The 24,725-nt window shown below is 44.2% G+C and overlaps 1 protein-coding gene across 17 annotated transcripts in view; it reads right to left on the bottom strand.

Moving 5' to 3' along the window:
- The window catches only part of atxn1a (ataxin 1a), a 153,057-nt gene continuing 128,332 nt past the window's right edge, over positions 1 to 24,725 (bottom strand). For 15 of the 17 annotated variants that reach the window (XM_069195166.1, XM_069195169.1, XM_069195164.1 and 12 more), the window contains 2 exons: positions 12,099 to 14,274; positions 1 to 8,345 (listed from right to left, as the gene is read on the bottom strand). In XM_069195166.1, coding sequence (XP_069051267.1) covers positions 7,767 to 8,345; positions 12,099 to 14,018 — 2,499 coding nt within the window. In that variant the 5' untranslated portion in view covers positions 14,019 to 14,274 and the 3' untranslated portion in view covers positions 1 to 7,766. The other 2 variants (XM_069195170.1, XM_069195171.1) reach the window with 2 other exon arrangements.

Raw genomic sequence — 24,725 nt, forward strand, 5'->3', positions numbered from 1 at the left:
ACTCAAGTTAGTTAAAACAATTAAAAAAAAAAAAAAGATCTACTGTATATGTCCCGACTAAAAGGTTATAGTGCTACAAAGAAAATAATAATAAAAAGATCCTATCAGTAAGGTAACACATTTTGAAGCGAGGTCTATGACAAAAACAAAGAAAAATAAGCCCGAGAGTAAAGGTGTCCAATTCCACTTTGAATTATGTGACGATCCATCCAGCCAACCATTCAACCTCGTCAAACCCTGACCTCATTTTCTCACTCACTAGACCCAGTAATGAGCTAAAAGGAAGGAAAGGTGAGGAAAACACTGCTGTGCCTTGACTGCTTTAAAAGCAAAACGCAGACCACACTTCCGTCAGTCTCCCCTTTCTCTCTCTGAAATGAATGTAAGAGCTTTGAAAGCACCAGGCCTCCCCTGACAGACAGGCAAGCCTGACCTTTCCTGGCTTCAAAAAGTGCATCAACAGTATTATTAATTCTACCCTAAAAAAAGGATTAAATGTGCATTTTTGTTTTAAGTGGTCCCCACTTTATGAGGTTTTTTTTTTGTTTTGTTTTTTTCCGTCAGCGCTACCATCATGGTATTAGCGAACAACACCACCCGGACGAGTAGTCATTGCGATTCACAACAACGGGACTCGCGACGGCACCCAAAATGCCAGTCAGAGTCCGAGAGGTGTCAGCTCTCGTTCAGGAAGGCCCTGCGCCCTGACAACGTGTCACAGGCGCTGTTGAGGTCTGCTGCTGCTCAGGAGGAAAACTGAACTTCTGGAGAAGGGTCCAGAGGTCAGGCGACCCACATCTCTGTGCGGGTGGTTTTGTTGTGTTGTGTTTTGTTTTGTTTTTTTTGACGGGCTTCGAGAGGGGTGAGGAGCACCTCTGCTCGCGGGCAATAAAAGTGCTGCTTCTGGTTACATCAGTGTACCACACGCGCCCCTGCACGCACGCACACACGCACGCATACGCACAAGCGCGCGCACACACACACTCACACACGCGAGGGTGTGCGCATGCGCGCGCCAACCCCCCCCCCCCAATACCTGAGTAAGAGCTCTGAAAGTTTTTTTTATTTTTTTTTTCTGGCCGCTGATAGGGTGCAGCGGATGATGTCACCTGCAAGGGCACCTGTCTTGTTTGCTAAAGCAGGGGGGTAGGGGTGATTGATACACTGCAAAATATATATATTTAAAAAATACAGGGACCTTATAAGTCAGAAGGGCTGAGTGCTGCAGTTCATATCTGTACGAGGAACAAGGAATGAGGAGGTAACTACAGCCTGTCAGGGAAAAGAGACCCCCCTATTTCTTATGACACTTTGGGTCTTTCCTGTTTTACCACTGACTACATGGTAGAAAAGAACCATCAACGCTACATAAAAAGCTCAGCAGGTGACATCATTCGCCCACTGCCTATGGTGTGGCCTGCACAAGAACGCAAAACAAAAAAAAAAACACTTTCTAAGTAAAACTCCAGGATGTACAACTCCAAACGATGACACGAACAGTCTTTTTTTTTTTAATAAAACATACTATACAGACTTCCCTCAGAAGATTGCATCCTGACTATTTGACTTAGAAACAAACTGCCTGGAAACTGTCGACAGAAGGAAAAAAAAGCCCGTGTTCAGCTAATCTGAGAGTCATATATAGTTAGAGATAATATTGACATATTGCAAGCTAGACATTGTACAGAGGCACATTGCTAGTCTGGTAAAGTTCACTATCTGCATATTCTCCAGTTTGAGGCAAAAGCGGACTGGGAGGAAGAAGAATAAATGTAAAAACACAATGAGGGGAAAAGGAAAACAATTATTAAAAGAAAAGGGGAAAAACTCAAGAGGGTATCAGCGCGACGCTAATTATTACAAGTTGGCACGATGAAAGGAAAACAGCGAAAGGTAGCCAAAATAAAAAAGGGCGAACTGACGTCTAGAAAGAAACAGTCTTACTACCCAGGATACCTTTTTAATGAAACACTTAATTATAAAAAAACTAAATCACACTGTGTCTTATCATCACTCTCATTCTTCTGTATATAGTGTCAAAGTCGTTCCAGTCAGTTTTTAATTCCTGTATTTGCACTATGTACCTACAGTACGTCTCCCTGCCACCTCAGCAAAGGTCATTGCTGGAACCTGTATACTGTATATTTGTTGCAAGTTTGAGCCAGACTGAAGTGTGCCTCTCTTTTTCCAACTCGGTTCAAAAACAAAGCGCTGAGAATGTGCGTGCCCTGAGTAGAGAATATGGAAGTACTGAGTGAGTATGACCAAGCTAAGATCCAAATACTTTTCTATTTTACTGAACCAACCTGGTGGAATTGGACTTGGCACACAACTGGGCCTCACCACTAGGAACTCGACCACAACATTTTCTCATCTGAGTGTAAGAATGCTAGCAGATACTCCTGTTTATTTCTGGGAAGGTTAAAACCCCAAATGTTGTTTCTTTGCAAGAACAGATTTGAGTCGGGGAAAAAAAAAACGGTACGGTATTTTGGGGTGTTACACTGGGCTTGTCTGTGCTACGTCTGGCTGGCAGAGAGAAGTCAGATTCAAACCAGCACCCTACATACCGTAAGCAAGAGGAGGCTTGTGCTCGGATCAGCGCAGCTGTGTGAAAAACAGATATTGGGTTTGGTCAAGGGGTGCTCTTGACGCCAACATACTGTAGCTAAAGGCCAACACTTAAGATTGAAAACCTTAACATTGGCATTGGCAGTAACACCACATGTTACTGCAGAAATTTAATGGAAATTAAATTAACAGAAAATGGGCAAGACTTGGTGCACCACCATTCATGGAGAATGACTCTGTCCACGACGGGACACTGGGCAAAAAAAAAAACCTCTGGCGTTGTAAAACGGAGACTTTTGCATAGTGTCGTGGCAGACTGCAGGCTTCAGTCACACCACCTACGCTGGATAATGCACCTAAAAACAAAAAAAAAGTCTCTGTTCTCGTCTTTAAAACATGGTTTTGGGACAATTACTTTAATTTTAAAAACAATCCAGAACAGTACAAAAGAACAGGCTTGTATTCAGTTGTAGAAGTTTTTCTGTTCAGTTTGTATTTGGACTGTCCCCTTCTTACTACTAGAACATACAGCTGGATTCTTTTCTTGTCATCTGTTTGGTTATTCCAAAATATCAGTGGTGCAGAGGACAGCATGTTCTGAAATCACCTCTCTTTTAGCCTCCCAGTCTTATCTCCTGCTGTAAGGCAATCTTAGGGACTTGTATAGAAACAATGCAGATGACAGACATCTCTGGATGACGTGTTTTAAACGTGTACTGTAAATGCAAGCACACGCTTTTGGAGGATGCCAGACTTTTGCCTCCACAGCATCCAAGCATAAGCGTTTCATCTTCAGCATTCTTTTGTTTAAACCCCATCTGGCTTGCGGTTTAAGTTAAACATCGACGGCCTTCCACAAATGCATGTTGCCCCTCTTTGTAAGCATTAAAAAACAACTAAAGTTCGGCTGAAGATCATTCCCTTCCCCTGCTACCAAAGAACTAAAAAAGTCTAGCCTTGTGTTTAATCCAAGAGACCCTGGTTTTATTACAAGAAAATAAAAACATTTTAAATCTGCATGGGTACATTTTTTTCCCCAAGCTTTCCGTACCCCAAATGTCCCTGCCTGGCACACTCCTGCCTTAAGAAGACTAACACCTGAGGAAGTATGCTACCTCACAGCCAAACAGAAAGCTTAGGAGACGCTTGCACTCAGTATGACTGATGGCTCTTCTGTGACCCACTAGTCTCTGTTCCACACAAATTGTACACGATGAGGCTAGAAATTCGTGAAAGTGGCTGCTGGAGGAAAAAAAAACAACAAAAAAGGTAGGAGAGTAGACCCATCAGTATGGGTCCAGAGGTTAGGCAGATCTGTTAAGTAACTGCTACATCAATTTCCCCACATTTACAGCGGAAAAAAAAAAACAACACAAAAGTTACTAACTCTCCTGATGTGCAAATCGCAATATTCTTTAAAGTATAACTTTAAACAAGAAAACACTGGACAATTCATATCGCTATATACACTACAAAACATTGAAATCAGTCCACTGCCACGCCAGTTCAGTTACACAGCAGGGCAATTTCAATGTTGTGTGGAATATGTCTGTGTGCATGTAAAAGAAAATATACGTGTGTGTGTGTATATATACACACATGATATACACCTACACAATATATATGTATATATACATACAAACAAACATAAGTGTAATAAAGACAAAAGGTACCCTTCAAACTTTTGTGGCCATTAAGTAGAAATGGATATAGTGAATGCATTTTCACTATAGCTGCAGATCTGCTTCCCTTATATAAAAGGAAAGTATCACTTTTCCTCTTTTTCAGTATACAGCCGCTCGGTACAATTTTGAATCAGGAGAATTTTCTCTCAAGAGAGCCATCTCGTTGGCCTGTAACAAGACCTTACTACATGTCGGAGGCAGCTTCATCGAACAGCCACACAAGGTTGAAGTGGTTCACCCTTTTTTTAAATCTTTCTTAGGCTTTTGTGCTCTTGGAAGCGGAGCATCAAAAATTCCAAAACAAAAGTGCCTCTACTAAATCAGTCCTCCCTGGGACCTTTTCTTTCCTCGCTGTCACATATTACTTCAGTATTCACATTCATCCCATTCACCCCAGATGCAACCTGTCTTACGATGTTGCTGCCGGAAACAATGCTAATGAAGACTATAGAAGACTATTTCGTCTAGTCTTCCTTTCGCTCACACCCTGTACAGTACTTATTGAATGTTGAGACCGTAAAAATCACACTTTACTTCAAACGATTCTCAGTTTTTAGGTGTGACAGACACTTTAAAAGCTTGAAGGCAATCACCTGTCCCCTCATTTCCAATCTTTTCTCACACCATTTAATTACTTCTCCCATTAAATGCGACAAAGAGGCTACACTGGCACCGGTTACTCAAAATTTGGATTGAGTTTAGTTTTCTTCTCCCCTATTCCTCTGATCATGTTCAGAATGTCAGGAGACCGACATAAGCCTACAATCAAATAGACTGCCTCTGCAAGTTTCCTGACCCCCAGGGTGTGAATAGTCACTACAACATGAACCATCTATCATGCAAAATGTGCCAAAATCTTAACAAGAGGTTTAAAAAGGAAAAAAAAACATTACAGATCTAAAAAACTACTGAAAGTAAACATGTAAAGCTGACTCTAGTCTATTCAAACCTGATAGTAAAAGCGACTTTTTTCTTTCTCTGAAAGATATACGGCACTGCTTGTTGTAGTAATACCCGACTGGTCTGATTGTCTAATGCCACAACACCTAGTCTAGTCAGATACAACACAAGGCAAGTCAACTGAGGAAATGACGAGGCAGTTTTGTTGTTTAGTTTCTCCAAAGGCCTTGAGACACGTTTTGATTTCTGCTTTATGAATCGGCTGTTTCCATTGTAGTGCCCTGAGGAGCAGGTCAGGCAGTTAGTGAGCTGGGTGAAGACCAGTCCAGGTGTGTTTGATACAGTTCACGTACATGCAGAGAGGAAAACATTTACTCCTGAGGGACAAAGCCCTTGACTGCTGATGCTTAATGCTTCAACAGTACATGCAACAGCTGCACAAACAGCTCCTTCATGCTCACTTCCTCTCATCAGAATTTTGGTTATCGATCTTGAGTACCCTGTAATAATACATTTCACCCCTGGGAAATCAAGTTTTGTTCCAGGTACACTGTCCAGAGCAAGACAGAATCTCCTGCTATGCTCCTAAATCATTATTGGGCATAAAGGCCCTTTCCACACAAGCCTGGAAAAATCACTGGACAAAATGGTGCATGATCTCAATAAGAGGAATAGAAGAGGCCTACTCTTTGGGCACATATTTTGATTATAATATGGGTTTCAACATTCAATCACGTATAAAGGGGACAAGATAGTAACCTGTAGATGTTTCAAGATCTCTCTCCTCGCATCTCTGTATTGGTCTCCATCTCTCAGATACTACACCGTCTGCGTGTCTTTGAAATTTCCAGACATTCATGCAATGAGTTTTTCGAAGCCATGTGATCCAGTGCAAGATGGACTCGGAAATAAAAACAGCAAATGCTGACAGAGTCAAGAGAAACAACAATCAGCGATGCTGTTATTTGCTGCTAAGCTGCTACATAAAGGGCTTAATATTTTTAGCAGGATGCATTTCCAATCAGAACATTTGCATGATAACTTAAATGAGAGCAGACAGTTCTACAAACTGTTGACTTCACGCTTAAATACCAACCTTATAATGTATATAATTTCTAAAACATATTCACATAATGTACATCTTGTAAGTGTGCTTTTAGTGGTACTGTTTCTGGGAGAGAAACAGCATCTTAATTTAGAATGAGGCAGAAGGGCACAAATTAAAAGTAAATGTAAACAGCTTAAAGTGTGCAGACATCCTCAGAAATACTAATCAGCTCTATTTCCCTTTAAAGCAACTTTCAGACAATCTTTGGGGGCTGCTGGGAGTGGTATAAAGAGCCAACCAGAGTTCAATTCATTCAAAACCCATCCCCGTCACTAATGGTAATGTAGTTACAATTGGTTTATCAAAATGAGTCCGGTACTGTGATCTGGTACAGACCTTGTGGTTGGGATTCTTCCCATTCCCCATTATGGTCCACTTTTTGGGGTCTTTAATCACGGGAGCTGGCACTCCCCAATGTTTTGTGGTTACTGCATGCCTTAGAAAACCAAATTCACAGCATACGAGAAAGCAGTTTACCCACCATAGACTGCAACGTGCGTATCAGTCACGGATCTGAGAACACTTCAGATCACCTGATCTACTTCGCCTGGCGTGAAAACAAACACGAAATGGATGGAGCCCGAACACGCGGACGATTCTGTTTTCTGTATCATCTCAAAGTCCATAATAATGTGCTGCAACAACCAAAAATAACGACTGTTATCTCTAAAAACGAAAGACAAAAAAATATATAATATATATATTAAAACAGAGAGATCAAGTGCCAGGGCTGGCTGACATCATGTCAACCCCTACCAGCGGTCTTGTCGCCACAGAAACGAGATGTAGGGGAGTGATTCCGTCTCGCCACCCCCGTGCATTTAAACCCAAGATGGGAAAGTGCCGATATTCTACATTCTGAATTTACAGCACAAACATCTCAAGTAAAAGCCCACATTACTGCCCAGAGAAGGCTCTGTCAAGTACGAAAGGGTTTATCTAAATGTGAAGGGGTGAATGACCCTGCGCTTCAAGAGACTACGCCTCGAGACGAAGACGGTGGACATGAAGCGGCTTGGCTGTCTCCCGTTTTGACGTTCCTCAGCTTGCTACTTTCGGCTGGACTCTCGGTGTCGTGCTTTGCCCTTCCTGAATCTCTCTGGGCCTGTGTTGCTGATGGTGGTGGTGGTGGTGGTGGTGGTGGTGGGGGGTTCTTTAAAAGTAAAACATGGGTGGAAAGCCACAGACCAGCCTGTCCGTTCCCTGTGAAGTCAAGTGGTGTACAAGCGCCCACATATCTGTCCCCCACACGTACTCTCCAGAGATTTGTGGAACAAACACCTGCGCCAATTGCCTGTGTAATACCAAATGCAACTATTACAAAGGTTATAACATGAACCTAAGATGATAACGTGTAAATACTGGGTTATTTAGCCTACAGTACAGTATTCTGGATAGAACAAAAACGAAAGAAAATGGAAAACAAAATACGAAAGAAGACGACTGTGAAGAAGGGTATTCTTTTGCTTTCCCCCATTTATAAAAACGTCCCCCGCGAGCCTTCACTTGCCTATATTTGACCTGCCTTCGATGCAGATTTTAACCTCCTGAGGGATAAAAGAGGGTTTGGGCAGAGTCAACGGAGGCTCTTCTTCCGATTTCTCCACCTTGCGGCTCTCCGGGGCCGACCACCGCCTCTTCCGGGTCGCGGGCTTGCCGCCCGGCTCCGTTCTGGCGAGCGGCGGGGGCCGGCAGGCGGCGGCGGCGGCCGGCGGGGCCGCCCGCTCCAGGAGCTTCAGCTCCCCGTTCTCGGAGACCGGCGGCGTGCCGGTGGCACCCGCCCCGCCGCCGGCCCGCTGCCCGAGTCCGTTCTCCTGCTGCTCGGCGTAGCGGCTCCGGCCTCCGTACGGCCCGTCCGCCCTGGGGGGTTTCGCCAGGAGGCCGCCGCCGCAGTCCGGGGGCTGGCTCTTCTTCAGGGAGCCGTTCCTCAGGTTCTTCAGCGTGAGAGAGATGCAGACGTCGCCCACGGCGAGCTTGGCGCAGGGCAGCTCGAACAGCTGGGTGGTCCTCTCGGGGCAGCAGGAGGACCACCCCTGCCCAAAAACAAAGAAGGGGTACTCCACCAACACTTCCACGCTGACCTGCGGGAAGAAAAGTGACAGCACAAATCCCTCAGAGCTTTCCCGTGAACTAGTCTCGGCACCGTGCACACCTGGCAGAATAAAGACATTATACGGCACATTTCATCCTGCTCTGCCGGAAAGAGTGGGGTTTAATTTCAAAAGAAATAATTTGCTTCTCCTTTCTGGAGCACTCTCTGCATGCATGAACTTCAAGCACAGTGACTTTACGCCTGAATGATACTGCACCACACGCTTTCGTTCCAGCGGCATTTCGGCATTCTTTATTTCACACCCAGGCAAATCTGGAGTTGCCGGATGTTTATTTCCAACCCGGCTCGCAACAATGGTTGTCATACCCCACGTGGCCAACAGGGGGCGCCGGGCACGCTCCCCTAACCTGCCCACCCATCAGGTTCATTTGTGTTTCGGCACGCTCTGGAGCCTCACAGGAGATACAGCGCTTACGAAACCCCAGTCCTGCTCTTTGTTTCTTTATTATCATCCCGTCAGCTGGGCCTGCTGATCGGGGATTTGCCTGAAGAAATTCCTCCATGGTTGCTACAAACCGCATCACCTGAGGGTTCTGTCAGCAAAACCGGCAGAACTGCTGGTCAGCAACACTTCTCAGGCACCCTCGTGGACTAATATTTACACATTTAAAAATCTTTCTCGGAGCATAATAAATTATGTTCTCTCAGTGCTGCCCTTCAAAACACTTCCAGTATGGAAAACCATTCACTGAGACACTGAGCACCGAACACAACACTCTCTTTGAAGCAAATATTAATAGGTAGTGTACGTGTGAGACAGGGATTGAACCGCAGTACTGTATCTCCTCCTTTCTCTATTCACTATGCCTGTTAATCTCCGATTCCTCTATTCAGACAATTCATCAGTTCTTCAGAAACAAGATTTTAACTAAAAAAAGACACCAGTTAGGTCTTCTATAGCCATATCTGCTTCCTGCACTCTTCTGAAAACTTTCTGATTCTAAAGCAATTTGTCATGGTGCCTGATATGCTTGTCATTTCTGCAGGTAGCCAGTAGCCAAAACACACCGCAGTTCAAAACTAAAGAGCAGTGAACCACCTTAGACCATGCATACATACGTTTTCCAAATGTATGGGCCTATTTAGTGTTTCTTTGTAAATTGTGAATCATGTAAAACATGATTGAAATTTGCACTGCATTTCCCCCCTAAAAATAAGACGCTTTTCTTTAACTACAGTAAGTCTACTTAACTAAAACTACTATCAAGCAATAACAGTCTAAAATGACTCTTTTTAAATACGACTGTAACTCCTGCTATTAAATGTGATATCCCTATAGCCAGTTTCTTAATTCACTCTCAGTTAACCAGTCTGTAATGAAAGGTTTTATTTATTTTCAGAAGACACAGGTGAAAACACAAAAAAACAAGTTTTTTCAGGTTTAAACAAGGTGCTGTAGCAAGACCCTTTCTTTCATTCTCACCCTAAAGGAAGGAATTTGTTCTGTGCTACTACTGCATGTCTTAGTTTTGCTCTTTCTTTGTGCTGCTCTAGTTATTTTTCTCAAGGTAACGAATGCTTTCACAGGTGCCGCTGAACTTGCAGAAAGCTTAAACACGTTGGTCTGTGTTTTCTCAGACGTCTTTCTGCAGGGGCTGGGAATAGTTGAAACTGATTAAAGAAGAAGATGCAGAATCCTTGAGGTTTAACAGACTAAACAGACCGAGGTCTTTAGACACAGCCTTCTGTAAAGTGGCAGCGACTTCTGGCTGTGAGCAGCAGCAAGCCATTTCATTGGTCTGAAACAGCTTTGGCACCTTGTCCAGGAAAAATTACACCAATTCAGGACTCAAGGATCTGACAGAGAATTGTCGGTGGTATGGAATGAATCATAGACTTCGCAGAAGTGCTGAGTAAAAAAATATATATTTCACGTTCCTTCATTCATTACACCTCTACACTGTATATCGAACAGGCCAAGGCCTACCAAGAATTCTAATAATACTCACTGGAGCACAGAACAGAGTTTGTATATTTTGTCAACTACAGCTAATGTTGTGTTTTTTTCTGAGATCTTTATGAAATTGTAGAGATGCTGGGAAAGCAGTAGAGGTGTTTAGTATACAAATAAACAAGTGACCATTAAACAAGTGATTATTAAATTGACGGTGGAGGACATTCAAGGTAATGCAAGTACTGTACAGTACATGCATAACAAATAAAGACTAGGTAAGGGGTGACTGCTCAGATGGGGCTAATGTAATTACTGAAGTACAAAAAGGACCACTTCTTTTCATCATCTACACAGTCAGTAGCAAGTAAACTAGTTCAGTATGCAGATAATACCAAAACAGGAGAATGAGGAAATTCTGCCAAAGCAGCAGTAAAACTGAAAATGATTTAGACAAGAATTAATACTGGCAGACAACGTTTAATACAGACAAGTGCAGAGTGATAAAATGCAGGTTGCAAAACCGAACTACAAAATAAGATGGGAAATACTGAACTTGAAGAAGCCACCCATAAACAACAAAAACTGACATTGTTTTCTGCCTCTAGGCAATGAGGAAAAACAATCAAAGAAGCAAAATGCAAGAATATACAGTTAAAAGTATATAATTTAACTTAAAAATATATTAAATTCTAAAATGCACAATACAAGATATCATTAGGAATATTGTACATAATTATGGTCACAAAACTAAAAAGACTGCTTCTCTAGGATCAATCCAGGGCTTGAATCCCTAATCCCAGGTTCAGACGAATGCCCTACAATGACAGATTATTAAAAAATCTTTGTTAGTCTTGAAGAAAAAGAAGGAACTTGAGTCGAAAGGTACTCGCAAAAGACATAAATTGTGGAAACCCTATCTTTTTTCAAGAAGCAACTACTGTAGATGACATCTTCAGATCAATTACAGTAAAATGCTAGCAAATAAATTAGATGGCCTTTCATTTGTAATTTCTATAGTGTTCTTTTGTTCTAAAATCTTGCATTGCATCTCATCCATTTTTATCTTTGTCTCTTGAAACAACGAGGCTTCAATTGTTTCTGAATGAATTCAGATAAAATCCTTTAGCTAATGTTTTCATGCCCACTTATCCCTTAACTGCACAGTCTTTAATTTGCAAAATTACAATCCCAGCTGGTATGGACATAATTAATAAGAATTTGCTGGCAATTAAATAAGATAATGCACACTTTGTTTATTGATAGGATGTATTCAGATACATTTGAGACTTTTAGAATTTTCCTTAGAATTTGTGTGCAATATCACTAGTATATTCACTAGTAAATATCACTAATTTCCACAAACGAAGAGATATTTTTGTCCGAGAAAATTTAGCTCCAACAGTTCAGACCACTTTTCCCAGATTCTTACACATACACAGATGTGGGATTCACACCTGTTTTGAACATTTTTCTTGATCTCCTGGAGATCTATAACAAAAAGCTGGTAGCCCATTTGTTAAGTACTGTTAAACCTGGATTATTATGCCTGGATTTTAGAAGGTCTTTTTAGAAGTTTTCACATAATTAGTACAGTATGAGCTGCCTGTTGAAATAACACATACCACACAATACAATACAGTGCTCAGAAATGCTCCTAAATTCACAGTAGGCAAACTGCTTGACATCTTGCCACTTTTTCTGGGGTTTAGCATTTCTGAAAACGAAAAGGCTACACGCCTGAGGCACTTATCACTAAGCTTGTCAAGGTCCGCTAACGTTCCAATTTGATTTCCATTAAAGTTCAGCTGCCAGCAGAATTTCTCTCACCTGAGCTCGGTGCTCCCCAACGGCAAACTGGATGATGGCGAAATTGGGGGTCTGGCTGCCATCGATGCGCTCGACCGTGCTCGAGTCAATCTTGAGGTCACTGCTGATCTCGGCACTCTGGATGAAGTCCTCCGTCCTCAGGTCCTCCACCCTCTTGAGCTCGCCATCAGCCAGCTGGATGATGGAGCCCTTCATGAAGTAGGGAGGCAGTGAAGAGGAGGAGGAGGAGGAGGCCGGAGGCAGGGGCAGTACGCTTGCGGGAGCAGTGGCCGGGACTATGGGTAGGTGGAGCTGGGCCTGCACCACGGCAGCAGTGTGGTAGGGGGCAGGGGGCTGTGGCTCGCTGGCCCCAAAGGGCTCACACTTGGGGACCGTGGTGGTGACGAAGGCGTGAGGCACTGTAGCGAACTGCTGGGACGTCGTGGCGAGAGAAGGTCCGGATTCCAGCTCCCCGCTGCTGCCACTCACCGGTATGAGCAAGGGCTGGTTCCCAGGAATGACCAAGTGCTGGGGCAGGTTAGCGTGGTAGCCAACAGACGGCTGCTGCTGCCCACTCCCAGCGATGTAGCCGATGATGGGCGGCTGCGTGGCGGCGGGGTAGAAACCGGCAGCAGAGAGACCCAGGGAGACCTGCTCGGTGGCGTTGTGCGTGGTGTGAATGACCGTGTGGGGAGAGAGGGTGGTGACCGTGGCTTTCAAGCCGTCCGCCCCCAGGTGCGACGACGACGATGATGACGACAAGGTGAAAGACGATGCCCTGGCCACCGGCTTGCCCAGGCAGAGGCCCCCCGCCTTGTCGCTGTTTGTCGCGCAGGACGGCGATTTCTCCGAGGCCATCTCCAAGTCGGCGCCGCTGTTGGCTTGGCTGTTGGGCACCAGCATCAGTGAGGTCCGTAGCCCTGAGGTTTCGTGTGTACTGTAGTCGGCAGGGAGCATGACGTGGCGGGCCTCGTAGTGGTGCTGCTGCTGCTGCTGCTGCTGATGCTGCTGCTGGTGGTGATGGTGGTGATGGCCAGAGGCCCCTTTGGCCTTGGCCAAGCCGGCCTCGGGGGACAGGCCGTAGCGCCTGCCCTTCTCCAGCTCGCCGTTCAGCATCTCCCGCATCCGCCCGTCCTCTTTTTTTGCCGAGGGCCCGTCCGCGTACTGGACCACCACCTGCGAGGGCCCGCTGAGGGCCAGGGCGTGGGGGATGACGGCCGGATGGGAGTGGAGGTGCATGGAGAGGTGGGCGGGAGGGGAGGACACGGCGCGGGGGTTGACGCCCAAGGGGGAGCCGGCGATCTGGACGTACTGATTGGCCGGCTGGCCAGAGGTGGGCGGGGGCGTCCCGCCGGCGGCCACCAGCCCGGGCGACCGGCCTAACGAGTGGTGCTGGTCAATTTTGGAGGCCTGGGAGATGACGGCGGCTGTATAGGCCTCCAGGTGGGCACGCTGGGCAGGGGGCGTGGGGGCAGAGGTGGCTGGTGGGGAGATTAGCTGGGAGGAGATGTAGCTGGTATACGGCCCCGTGTAACCAGAGCTAATGAACTGCAGATTGGGCGGCAGCTGGGTGTACTGGATGGTCCCACCTGGCTGAGAAAGGGATGATGGGTAGACCGTAGGGAGAGCAGCCACAGTGGCCCCCGACTTTGGAACCCTGGAGGAGGAGGAGGAGGAATACTCCACCGTGGCGGCGGCGGCGAGCGTCTTGTACGAAGAGCTGTCCTGCGTCAGTCCCGTCTCGGCCGGGGTGCCGCTGTGCCGCACGGCGGTGTTATGCCTACCGGCCACGTTGGCGAGCCAAGCCAGGTTTTCTCCCCGCTGGCTCTCGCTCGCGGGGGCCACGGCCACGGGCTTCTCATCCGAGGGCAGGTTGCTGGCTGGGATCTCGCGCTTCTTGGGGGGCAGGCATTCATTGCTCCGTTCCTGGTTGGACTTCATGGTTGTGCAGCTGGCTCTCTCGCGCTCTCTTGCTCTCTCCTCTCTCTCTCTCTCTCTCTCTCGTTTTTCCCTTCTCGGCACCAGGTTCCCGCCACCCACTGGCTAGCTCTGTGCTGGAGGTCTGTCTTCAGTGTCTGACCGGCACGGATCTTAATCTGATGCACGGGAAGTCACGCCTGCTGTCAGTGTGTGATCCATGGACTTCATGAGGAATCATTTCCCACTGACCGCAAGCCCGCACAGCCACTCCAGGAATCTGCAAGCAATGGACAAGCAAAGATCAGCAATGGTTTTAATATGCTTTTTTTGTGGGGGGGCAAAAAGTCTCAGACCATATATATAAACTTTCAGCTTACATATGACAACATATTGGCCGCCCACCCTGGTCAATTATCCCACCCAAAAATACAATTATCACTGCCATCCGAGTACAAGATTAAGGTAAACCAGACATCAGATCCCCTGCTACAGCCATGCAACCATTTGCTTTCAGCAGTAAGAAAAATAACACAAATCCATTTTATCCTTGGAGATATTAAGCGCAACAGACACACAGTGTAGGTCAGTGCTGCGATTACACCAGGTGAAGACTGTTTTAAAAACACAAAAAAGTTAAGCAGGTCAGAAAGATAAGGGATTTGAACAGAACTGCCTGGAACAGCATTTCATCTCAAATAAGCCCGTGTTAAGATATAGATATTTTTAAAAAGATACTGTACAGCAATACTCAACAAACACTAAAAAGCGATTAACCTTATTTTGACTAAACTGGCAAGGTTAATTCCTAAACATTTCCAAGCAATTTCACATACCCTTCATTATCACTAATTGCAACTATTTACATTTATGTAAGGAAATCTAGGACTACAGCTCATCAGAGCCTGTGAAATGACTTCCTAAGAGCAGTAGTAGGAGAATTTTAGGGCACTGTCCTACAAATTCAGACATGATAGAAGGTAATTTTTCCAGTAGGCAGTACAAAGCAGTTCATTTTTGAAAATTAGAGTCACACTTTAAGGAAAACCCACACAGAGAAGTTAAGGCAATTAGTTCTGCACTGTGTGATAAAATGAAGTATTGCCACAAGGTAAGACTTTACAAAGCACAGTGAAAAGAATGGCAGGTTTTCCATTAACAAACATTGGCATTATCTTTACAATACTCTGAAGGGACAAGGGAAAGGGCTTGGATGCTGTCAGAATCCTTGGTTTCTATCTCCTACAGTGCCTGTGCATCTCTGTACAGTTGTAAAGTGTTGCCTTGACATGATAAGGTCCCATCAATAATGCATTCAGTGCTCAGCTCCTTGCTTCGTGCCCTTTCCATTTTGAATCTTGCACCACACAGAAGAGAAAACAAATATCACATTTCCTCCCTATGCTGCAAAGCTCTTTCACAGAACATACAATAGGTATAAAATAACCAGCATAGCAAGCATGCTAAAATATCTCAGTGAGACTGCGTGTTTTCTTTTTAAAAGACGTTTTAAGTGCAGCCTTCTTTGAGGTTTATTGAGACTGTTGTTAGTTAAGAAGAGCATTATCTAAGTGGCAGCTTGCGTTCGGAATCCCCAATCATATCATTTTTACACCACTTCATGTTGTTATTAGAGCTATCTTTACTTTTTTAGCTTTTTAACCTTTTTTTATTTTTTATTCATTGCGATAAGTAAAAATGAGTGCTCCCTCCAAACAGGCCGCCAATATTTCACAGCCCGCTCACGGGTAACAACCACTTCACAGCAACACAGCTCGACTCCCCAGACAGCAGTGAATTCTGCTACACAAAGAGACCGGGACTCCTGCCATGATTCAACGACGCCCAGAGTCAAGCAAGGTGATGTCACTTCCCTCGGTTACTGTTGCCGAGCTCCGTTTTATTCTTCCCCCAACAACTCCTCTTTCCCCTCAGCAGCTGCCTCACCCACCGAGAGGCCTTGCGCTCCGTCGTCCTGGCCGGGGCGCCAACATGAGCAGTGTACCTCAAATGGGCCACAGCCAGCTTCGGAGCCCCGCAGAGGTGCTCCCCCGGAAAGCGAAGAATTCAGCCCACCCCGAAAGACCAGGCCTCCTGCCTCGGGCTAACTCAGCACCATGTGGTTTCCAAGGAAGTGATGTCACTTTCTATCTCGGGGCCTGGGCCACTAAACTCTGAAACACCTCTGTTAATAGAAAAATCCTAAAAAACACGGCGGGGTCAGTCCTTTTCACCTCCCCACTGAGAGCTGATGTGTGGTGAGCGTTCTGGCGCACTATGGCTGCCGTTGCATCATCCAGGTGGGGCTGCACACTGGTGGTGGTGGAGGGGATCCCCATTACCTGTAAAGCACTTTGAGTGGAGTGTCCAGAAAAGCAGTTATTAATTATTACAATTATTATTATTAACTGGTGTAGTCATATGTACTCTATATGATTCTCTGAAACATTTAAATTTGAAATGAAATAATATACATATAGTAATTACCGATAAACTAGATAAGATGTGCATTTTACACATATAATAATATACTATTTTATAAAACTGAAAGCTTGTATGTGTTGGCCTGTGCATTTAATAGGGCCTTTCTAGTTTTCAAAGATGACACCAGAATTGTGGGACACTGCAAAGTTAGATAGACCTTCACAGCAAAGTTAGAAGTGTCACATCTGTTTTGCTAGAGTGCTCGTAAGTATAAAAATAAACTACGTGCTATCCCCTTCTCTGTGAAAAAACGACAGAAAAAAGATCTGCTTCTGCAAAAACTGCAGAATGGTGAGAAGGGGTAAATTCAGACACCACGTGAAACAATCTTCTCTGTAGATAATGTTCACGCGTAACAGACAAAATCTGCTATTAACGACAGAGCAAAAACAATGACAAAACAAGTTTGTTGAAGAATGGATTTTAAAAAGAGAGAGTCTGTGAAGCATGTTTTCTCAAAAAATAAAGCAGAAGCTGGATGATCTGACTTTTATCCCTGCTAACACAAGTAACACACAGACCTGCCTTTACCTTCTACTCTGGAGAATGCAAAACCAGCAATAATAGCAAAAGAAACACCCTCAGATTTAAAATCACTCAGTTGACACTTTTTAAAGAAATAAAACAATGATGAAGTCAAACCTGAATATCCAACACCTTAGCTTCCAGCTTCTATGGTTGGCTACAACAATGTCACAATGACACAATGTTGACATCTCCATAGGGCCTGCAGATCTACAGTACAGTATTTGCCTCTTTGCTTTAGATTGGCAGCCAGTCATTATACAATTCACATTCTCACAAACATTACGCTTCCTACAAGTGTGCACGACAGTATGTCTGAACATTTTCTTTCTGAATAATCAAAATGACAGAATTACATTCTGCCAATGAGAGGCAGAGTATGCGAGTTCAGCAATAAGAGCACGTTTTAAGCAGGGTCATGTACAGTCCATCGTATCGTGCCTAACACACTAAAGTCTAGTCTGAATTACCTGATGTAAAGTATGACAAGTGTGCTGATTACCTTATCATATCCAAGGAACCAAATGAAATCTCATCAGTTGCCAGAGAATGACACATACTGTAGATCCCGGAAGTAATGTGCCCTAAGAAATTCAAATTCCCAGCGTGCACTCTTCCTCCACCAGCAAAACAATGTCAACAAAGAATACATAGAGGAAACAGTGAGGAGAAGTTTGGGATCAGAAGTGTAAAAAAATCATTCAGGTTTAACATCATCAACATCCAAACATAAATTATCCACAGCTGTTTCAGCCTAAAGAGGCCCGCTGAGTGCTGGAGCCTAACATTGCTACAGGGATGCAAGAAGTCACAGCTCAGTTCAGTGCCGTCTTGAAATTTGTTTACTCTGAATGCCTTTTGCTAAGAAAAGCAGGGAGAATGTTTTTTTTCCCCTCAAAGCCAGGCTCTAACATTCATTCAAATGTCTTCCCTTTTTTAATACCCTGTAAGTACGCAACAGCCTCCTGTGTTTCCTTAAAAAGAATTAAACATGGTGTGAGGAAAAGGACATGTCTGGGGTGACTTCATAGCCAAACGCCGGCAGGGAAAGAATATTTCTTAACCCTAGGAGCTCACACCCACCAATATCCAGCTCTTACACATTCTGCAGAGTTCCAGGCAGTTAAAATCAAGATACCGTATTTTTTTCCTGAACAATTACGCTAGTGGAGGCTTGTTTTTAGGGAAGAAAGAAATCTAATCTCTCCAAGGAAGGTGCAAGCTGCAAGGCAGGGCTAGACAGGGCCTGGACACGATCTGCAGGGCACACACACACATTCGCTCACATACCGTACACACGTTAGAGACAATTAACACCGGGCTACGTCTTTAGGCTATGGGAGGAAAAACAGGAAAACTAAGAGAAAAGTCATGCAGTCAATGGGAAAACAGGCAAACTAGGCCGGGATCAATCTCACGACTCCTGCTCTGTCAACCAAGAGAACAATCTGCCAAGCCACATTGCCACCAAGGATTATACCAAGCATATAGAGAGAGTACGGGCAGAAAAGCAGGAATGTAAACACCAGGTTGAAAAATGAATGAGCATGTGTATTTAACAAAGCCACGTGTAAACATTTCAGGTTCCAACTGCAGTTACTATGGCTCTGCAGATCCTGTAGCGACAGATTCCAGACACAACAGAATGCCAAAAAGATATAGATTCTTTCCATTTTTTCTTCTTCGGTCAAGTGCCTGGGCTTTAAATAATGCGGTATCTTCGGAAAGGCAAACATACACTGGGAACAGAAATGCCGCACATTCCCTTTGAAAAACAAACGCATAATATAGTATTCAATCACCTTGTAGGCAGTATCACATGACCACTAAAGAAAAGAACAGTAAGATATCACCCTCTCTTTCTGATTTTTTTCTTCTATGTATTCACTGACTGGAAAAAGAACAGACTCACTTCTCATTTGTAAGGGAATGTCTGTTCTTCCCCTTGTCACCACTAAGCACTTCCACGGATTACGATACGAGTTGTACAGGGTGAAAGCCAGCCCTAATCTCGCACAGCTGGGACTATATATTTATCATTTACTCTGGTGGATTAAGCTGGGAAAATGAACCCCAAGGACTGGTGTGCTGACTCTCTCTGGATAGCTGCCCTTTCTGTTCCATACAAAGCTGTAGCGATGTCTTTCAATGTGAGACACTGTTTCGCCTGCAGCCTGTGATGGCACATGTTGTCCAGCCTGTTTTTCAAAGCTCCATGCAGGTACATGACGATTCAGGCTGAAGCTTTGCTCCAAAAGTTAGAACTGTTTTCTCAAGTATTAGAACCGCTTTATACCTTTTTTTGCTTCATTGCATCTTTCATTCAACCTTTTGGTCCTCACAAATCAGGCCCAGCTAAACATCAAAAGATATCCATCCACCTATTACCATAAAGCCACTTATTCGTGATAAGATTATGACAACTCTGAGCCCATCCCGGAAGGGAAGGGCATAACACAGGACTACATCCCGGACTTCACTGCAGACACAAGCAAAGTGGACACCAGTGACACCAATCAACCCAGACAGCAGTCTTTGATAGAAGAGAGGAGACTAGAGCCTGTGGAGAACACCCCTGTAGACGCAGGTAGAACATGCAAACTCCACAGAGAAGGTTTCCCAGGCCAGAATCAAACCCAGAACCCAGAGCTATGAGGCAGTAGCACTCACTGCCACACTGCTGTGCCACCATCAAAAGAAAACAACCATTTTGCCCTCTTTTCCATTGTTCGGTCTTTTTCTTGCTCAGTTGACAGATTTCACAGTGACCTTCAATAGTCAGAGAACATTTTCCTGAGGAGCAGAAAGCTTAATATAGTGAGCGGTAAACTACTTAAAAGAAAGGAAGAAACAAAGATGTCAGATTATCTTACGGTTAAAAATTGAGTACTATTTCATAAAGCAAGAAAAGAAAAATCGTTTGGGGCAACCGAGGTAGTAATGTTTTCCTTTGGTAACACTGGAGTTCTGATTTGTGGTGCTATCGAAAGATATCACTGTGACCATGACAACTCAAAACCCATTAAAATGAAGATGATTCTTGCTGTTACATTATTTAAAAATAAGCAACTATGTGACGATCAAATTGACAGCAATTCGTCATACTGTACAATTTTATCTGAACTGTCTCTCTCTGAAGGACTGCCTCCGTGTGACATTTTCATGTGTGTTATGGATCCTCCTTTGCTTCTGAGATAAGTTCATACTGCTTCCTGAGTCAGGAGCTCTGAGGAGAGCATTACACAGGATACTCTGTGGTCGTATCTGGTGTCTTTAATCCCCACAGAGAGGCTGCTGGCTGATGCTCCTTACTGCCGTGCTAATCATATTGCAGCGAAAATGCTTTGTTTTAGACTATAGCTACAGAAAGAAACATTCTCTGGTCCACCTCTCTGGATGTTCAAGGAGAATTCTGTACCGAAAAGTGGTTGAACGACCAAACTGAAGCTGTGGATCATCTGCAGGGACACATTACTTGAAAACCTGGATCACATTTTATTTCAGGCACTACATTTTAACACAGTGATAATGTATTAATGTGTCTGACAAACTACCACTTCAACTCGGTGGCAATTTTCTAAAAGTCTATATTATTCCTTTTTTATGATAACTCAATAGAATTTGATGATAATTCATTCTAAAATATGTATGTATGTTTTGAGCATTTATAGATAGATGTAGCACATTCTTGGAGGCCTCCAAGTAAAACATGCACTGATGTGTTTCCCAAGAGCCTCTATAATTTCAATAACTCAATTGTTATTTTCTTTTTAAAGTCTTCTCTGGCTATTACTTCACATCAAAGATTTTTTTTCTTCTTCATGCCTTTAATAGTTACGCTGCTTTCCAAAAGGAAAACAAACAGAACGATATCATGTTGTCAGAGCCATTAAAGGACTTGACAAAAAGTAGTGTTACAGAACAATGCACTACTTTTCCTCATTAAAGGAATATTTATAAACAATATCTATACCTTTGCTAATGTGTAACACGCCTCAGCTGAAAACACACATGATAAGGAATAAAAGCCTGTTGCTGTAAACTTTTCTGACAGTGTGTCAATTAAGCCAGTAAGCAGCTTAATTCCGGACACACTGTAAAAAAAGCATACCCTCACAATATGACTGTTTTCCAGGAAAATATTCTCCTAGCATATTAAAAACCCATGAACCAACAAGGCTAGGAGTTGAAAACACATGTCATATTTAATGTTATTTTTCCACTTTCCATGATAGTGTTCTGTGATTTACCTACCTAGTACCGGGCCGTTAGCAATGTCTGGATCTGCCCCATGGAAAATGAGATGTGCTAATATACAGTATGTGTGTGTTCCAGATTCTTAGTTTCTGGTGTTTCACACACTCTTTAGAGGTGAAAATGAATGCTTTGCAGAAAAATGTGAAAGGCCTATCGTTTTCCAGTGTGTCATCTGTGAACTGCCACAAAGTTTCCTAATAAACTGCAAGTCTTCTGCCATCTACTTTCAGCATGTCTTTTTCCACAAACTTGAAAAGCTCAGAGGTTAAAACAGCGGTAGTGTTGGAGATCTCCATTTTTCATTATTTCAACCACTCTGTGCCCATTAACTTAGTAACTTGTAATCAGAGCACAATTCTACTCCTAACTACTTGCGGCAGTTTTGAAAACAGAGGTTGCGTGCATAGTAACAGCCTTTCAATTTACTACCCTGTGTAATTAATTTGGAACTGTAAATCAGGTTCCCACACTGGAAGTTTAGTTATTAGATTAGAAAAATCCCCACGGTACTCATTGCTTTTAGAATCATTTTAAGACTTAGTGACCCAGAACATACCGCTCGCCTCAATTAGCTGTACCACAAAAAGAAAAACGTCTTATTTTTATAACCCACGGTGAGCTACAGAAAAGACAACGCCACAGCTGAACCCTTCCGATACGTCTGAGAGGAAAATATAGATTTTGTACAACTAGTTATAAGTGATTTGCCACATCGATAAAAATGAAAGCAAAATTAAATAAAACGATGAGGCACTTTGGACTCTGTATGATGAAATGATAAAACCTCTAGGTTTTAATGATGTTTCAGAGGGGGGGAGTTGTACACGTTTAAATGCATAAAATATACAATGATGGGGTAAAATTTGCCTGTAAAAGCTTCACGTGGAGCAAAAGACACAGGTATTTGCGAACTCCAGCAACCACTCAGATAAATGCACAGCCAATATAAATCAGTGTTATTATTTGTTAGAATTACTACGAACACCTGGTATGAGTGAAAAGGCAATCCGTTACAGAAAGTATTATCTGCCACATTCAAAACTTTTTACAGTGTGTGAAATACCCATCTATGCCTTGAAGAACAATATTTAAAAAAAGAATTAGGAAAATAAAAGCTGCTCATCAGAAGTGCTTCAACACTAGAATTACAGAACTGTACTTCTAGCAGCAAACAATTGCATTTTTTAAATGTGGATGAGATCATTTTTAAACTCCAGCAGGGAAATGAAAAGTTAAAAGAAGTCCATTTTGAAATGCTTCCTCAATTATTTTTAATTTCTTTCTTTTATGAGCACCAGCTATAAGACAACGTGACACTTCGTTTACAGTATGTGACAGGCCAGGCGCCAAGAAGCTGAGAAACAAGATACTTACTGTCGCTCTGAATGTGGAGATTACGATGTTAGAGGAGACTGAAACAAATCCGCCTGCAGAAATCCTAGGACCAGCGACAGCAACCTCCATACCTGTAACTCGCTCTGCTCCCTAATTCTACAATGAGATATCCTAGAACTCATTTGAACTGGAAAGAGCCTAGAATCTGTGGCTGGCTTGCTATCGGTCCAAGAGACCTCCTTCCTGCCTGCTTGTCTACCCTACACTGTCAGAGTATTCTCCTTTAAGAGGCGGACCATGGATCTGAACCAGACAGGCAGCACAAACATCGGCGTCCTTGTCTTCACAATGACTCAAGCCCTCTGCACCCCTGTTTCTAAACCACAGGCAGGAGAGGGAGAGTGCTTTGGAGAGGCACGGTAGCATCACAAGGTCGCATGACTTGCATATTCTTTAACCAGGAGGAGCTCCCAGGTAATAAAAAGACAAGAGACGTTGTTGTAACACACTGGAGAGACCGAGGCGGAGAGGGAGGGAGGAGGAGGAGGAGGGGGCTGGGTGAAGGATTGGAAAACACCTTTTAAAGCAAAAACAAAAAAACCCCACAGCAACAGCACGACCGACAGCAAACCCAACCCCCTCGCCGCTGTGAGGGGTGAGGGTTGTGGTGGGGTGCTGGAATTGCTTACCAGTCTTTCCCAAATCCTTCCTTGGTTGGCATTTTAAAAGCCAACCCTCCTCGGTATCTCTTCTCTGTCCGTGTCCCTGAGAGAAAGAGCCCGCGGGGCTGGAGAAGGGTCTTCTTCCCTCCTTTTGAACCTTACTCCTTCTGACAAATAAAAACAGGAAGGCACCCCGGCCCCCTTTTTTGTTCAGGCCCCATTCCCCCCCCGCCCACCACACACACACACACTGCAAGTGTCCAGCCCAGAAAGGAAGCTACGCTGATCTCCCTGCTCACATGAAGCCCTGCGTGCAGCACTCCAGAGTGTGTTATGCAAGGGCACTAGGCTGCCGGAGCTCTCCACAGTACTCCACTGTCATCGCTCCTCCCTGCTTTCGCTTCATTAACTTCATCAGGTATTCATTCAAAAAACACACACTCCAGTTGGCAGCGTGCCCGGACTACGCTCATGAGGACAGGAAGGGAGAGAGCGAGAGAGCGAGAGAGAGAGAGAGATGCACACACTCACACGCAGACAGGATAAAATCCTCCAGGGAGACTTTATGCCCCTTTTTTTTTTTTTAAACGCTGAGCTGAGTTTGTTTTCTCACCATGGGGACAGGAGAGAATTCCCCCGGCTTCTCTCTGGCCCCCGTGCTGGGGTTTGCACATTGCTTGCTCAGTCCCTTCCCTTGCGGTGTGGTAAAAGCGCCTGTCCTAAAATAACCTCCCGCGCCGGAGAATTATCACCCAGCAGCAGGCGATCTGTACACTGATAAAAAAAAAGCACAACACCCCTTGCTAGTCCAACCAGGCTACCCTGCAGAGGGGCCTAGTTCTTCTTCAGCCTTCAGATCCTTTAGTCCAAAAACTTAAAAGCCAAATCTACAACTCTTACATAACTCCTCTCTTGCCCAAGCTCACATGTCAAGCCACCGGCGTTGTTGGCTTTTTATGGAGTAGTGCATGTTGTAACAAAGCACACCGACAGGCCCAAGGAAAAAAGCTTGCACGCGTCTAGGTGGTGCACAGCCTCAGAATATCTGCTTTGCAAAGCGTGTGAGAAACCGTCATTTAAAACATGTTTTGAGAAATGCTTCTAAGTAACTCAGACTCGGCAGCGATCAATTATTTAACAGCGGCCTTGCACGTCGTTTCAGCTCATCTTTTCTCAACGAGAGAAGGCACAGCCCGGAGCAGCACTGCAGCTGGCCTAGACTGGGGTGACTGCCCCTGCCGGACAGAACATTTCAACAACTTTATAGCAGAGGGAGAGGAGGCATTTTGTCTCCAGCAAAGTCGGAGCTTGGAGTGTGGGCAGAACTTTCTGCAGGTACAGTATGTTCATCCAGCTTGCAATATCTGTACCAGAACTCCCTGCCAGACTTTCTCCTGAGCCGTCCTGGAAAGGTAATACATTAAAACTCCCTAAAGTGAGATCATGAGAATATTGTGTTAGATCACCG

The sequence above is a fragment of the Lepisosteus oculatus genome, chromosome 10 (genome assembly GCF_040954835.1).
Source record: "Lepisosteus oculatus isolate fLepOcu1 chromosome 10, fLepOcu1.hap2, whole genome shotgun sequence".
Classification (NCBI taxonomy): domain Eukaryota; kingdom Metazoa; phylum Chordata; class Actinopteri; order Semionotiformes; family Lepisosteidae; genus Lepisosteus; species Lepisosteus oculatus.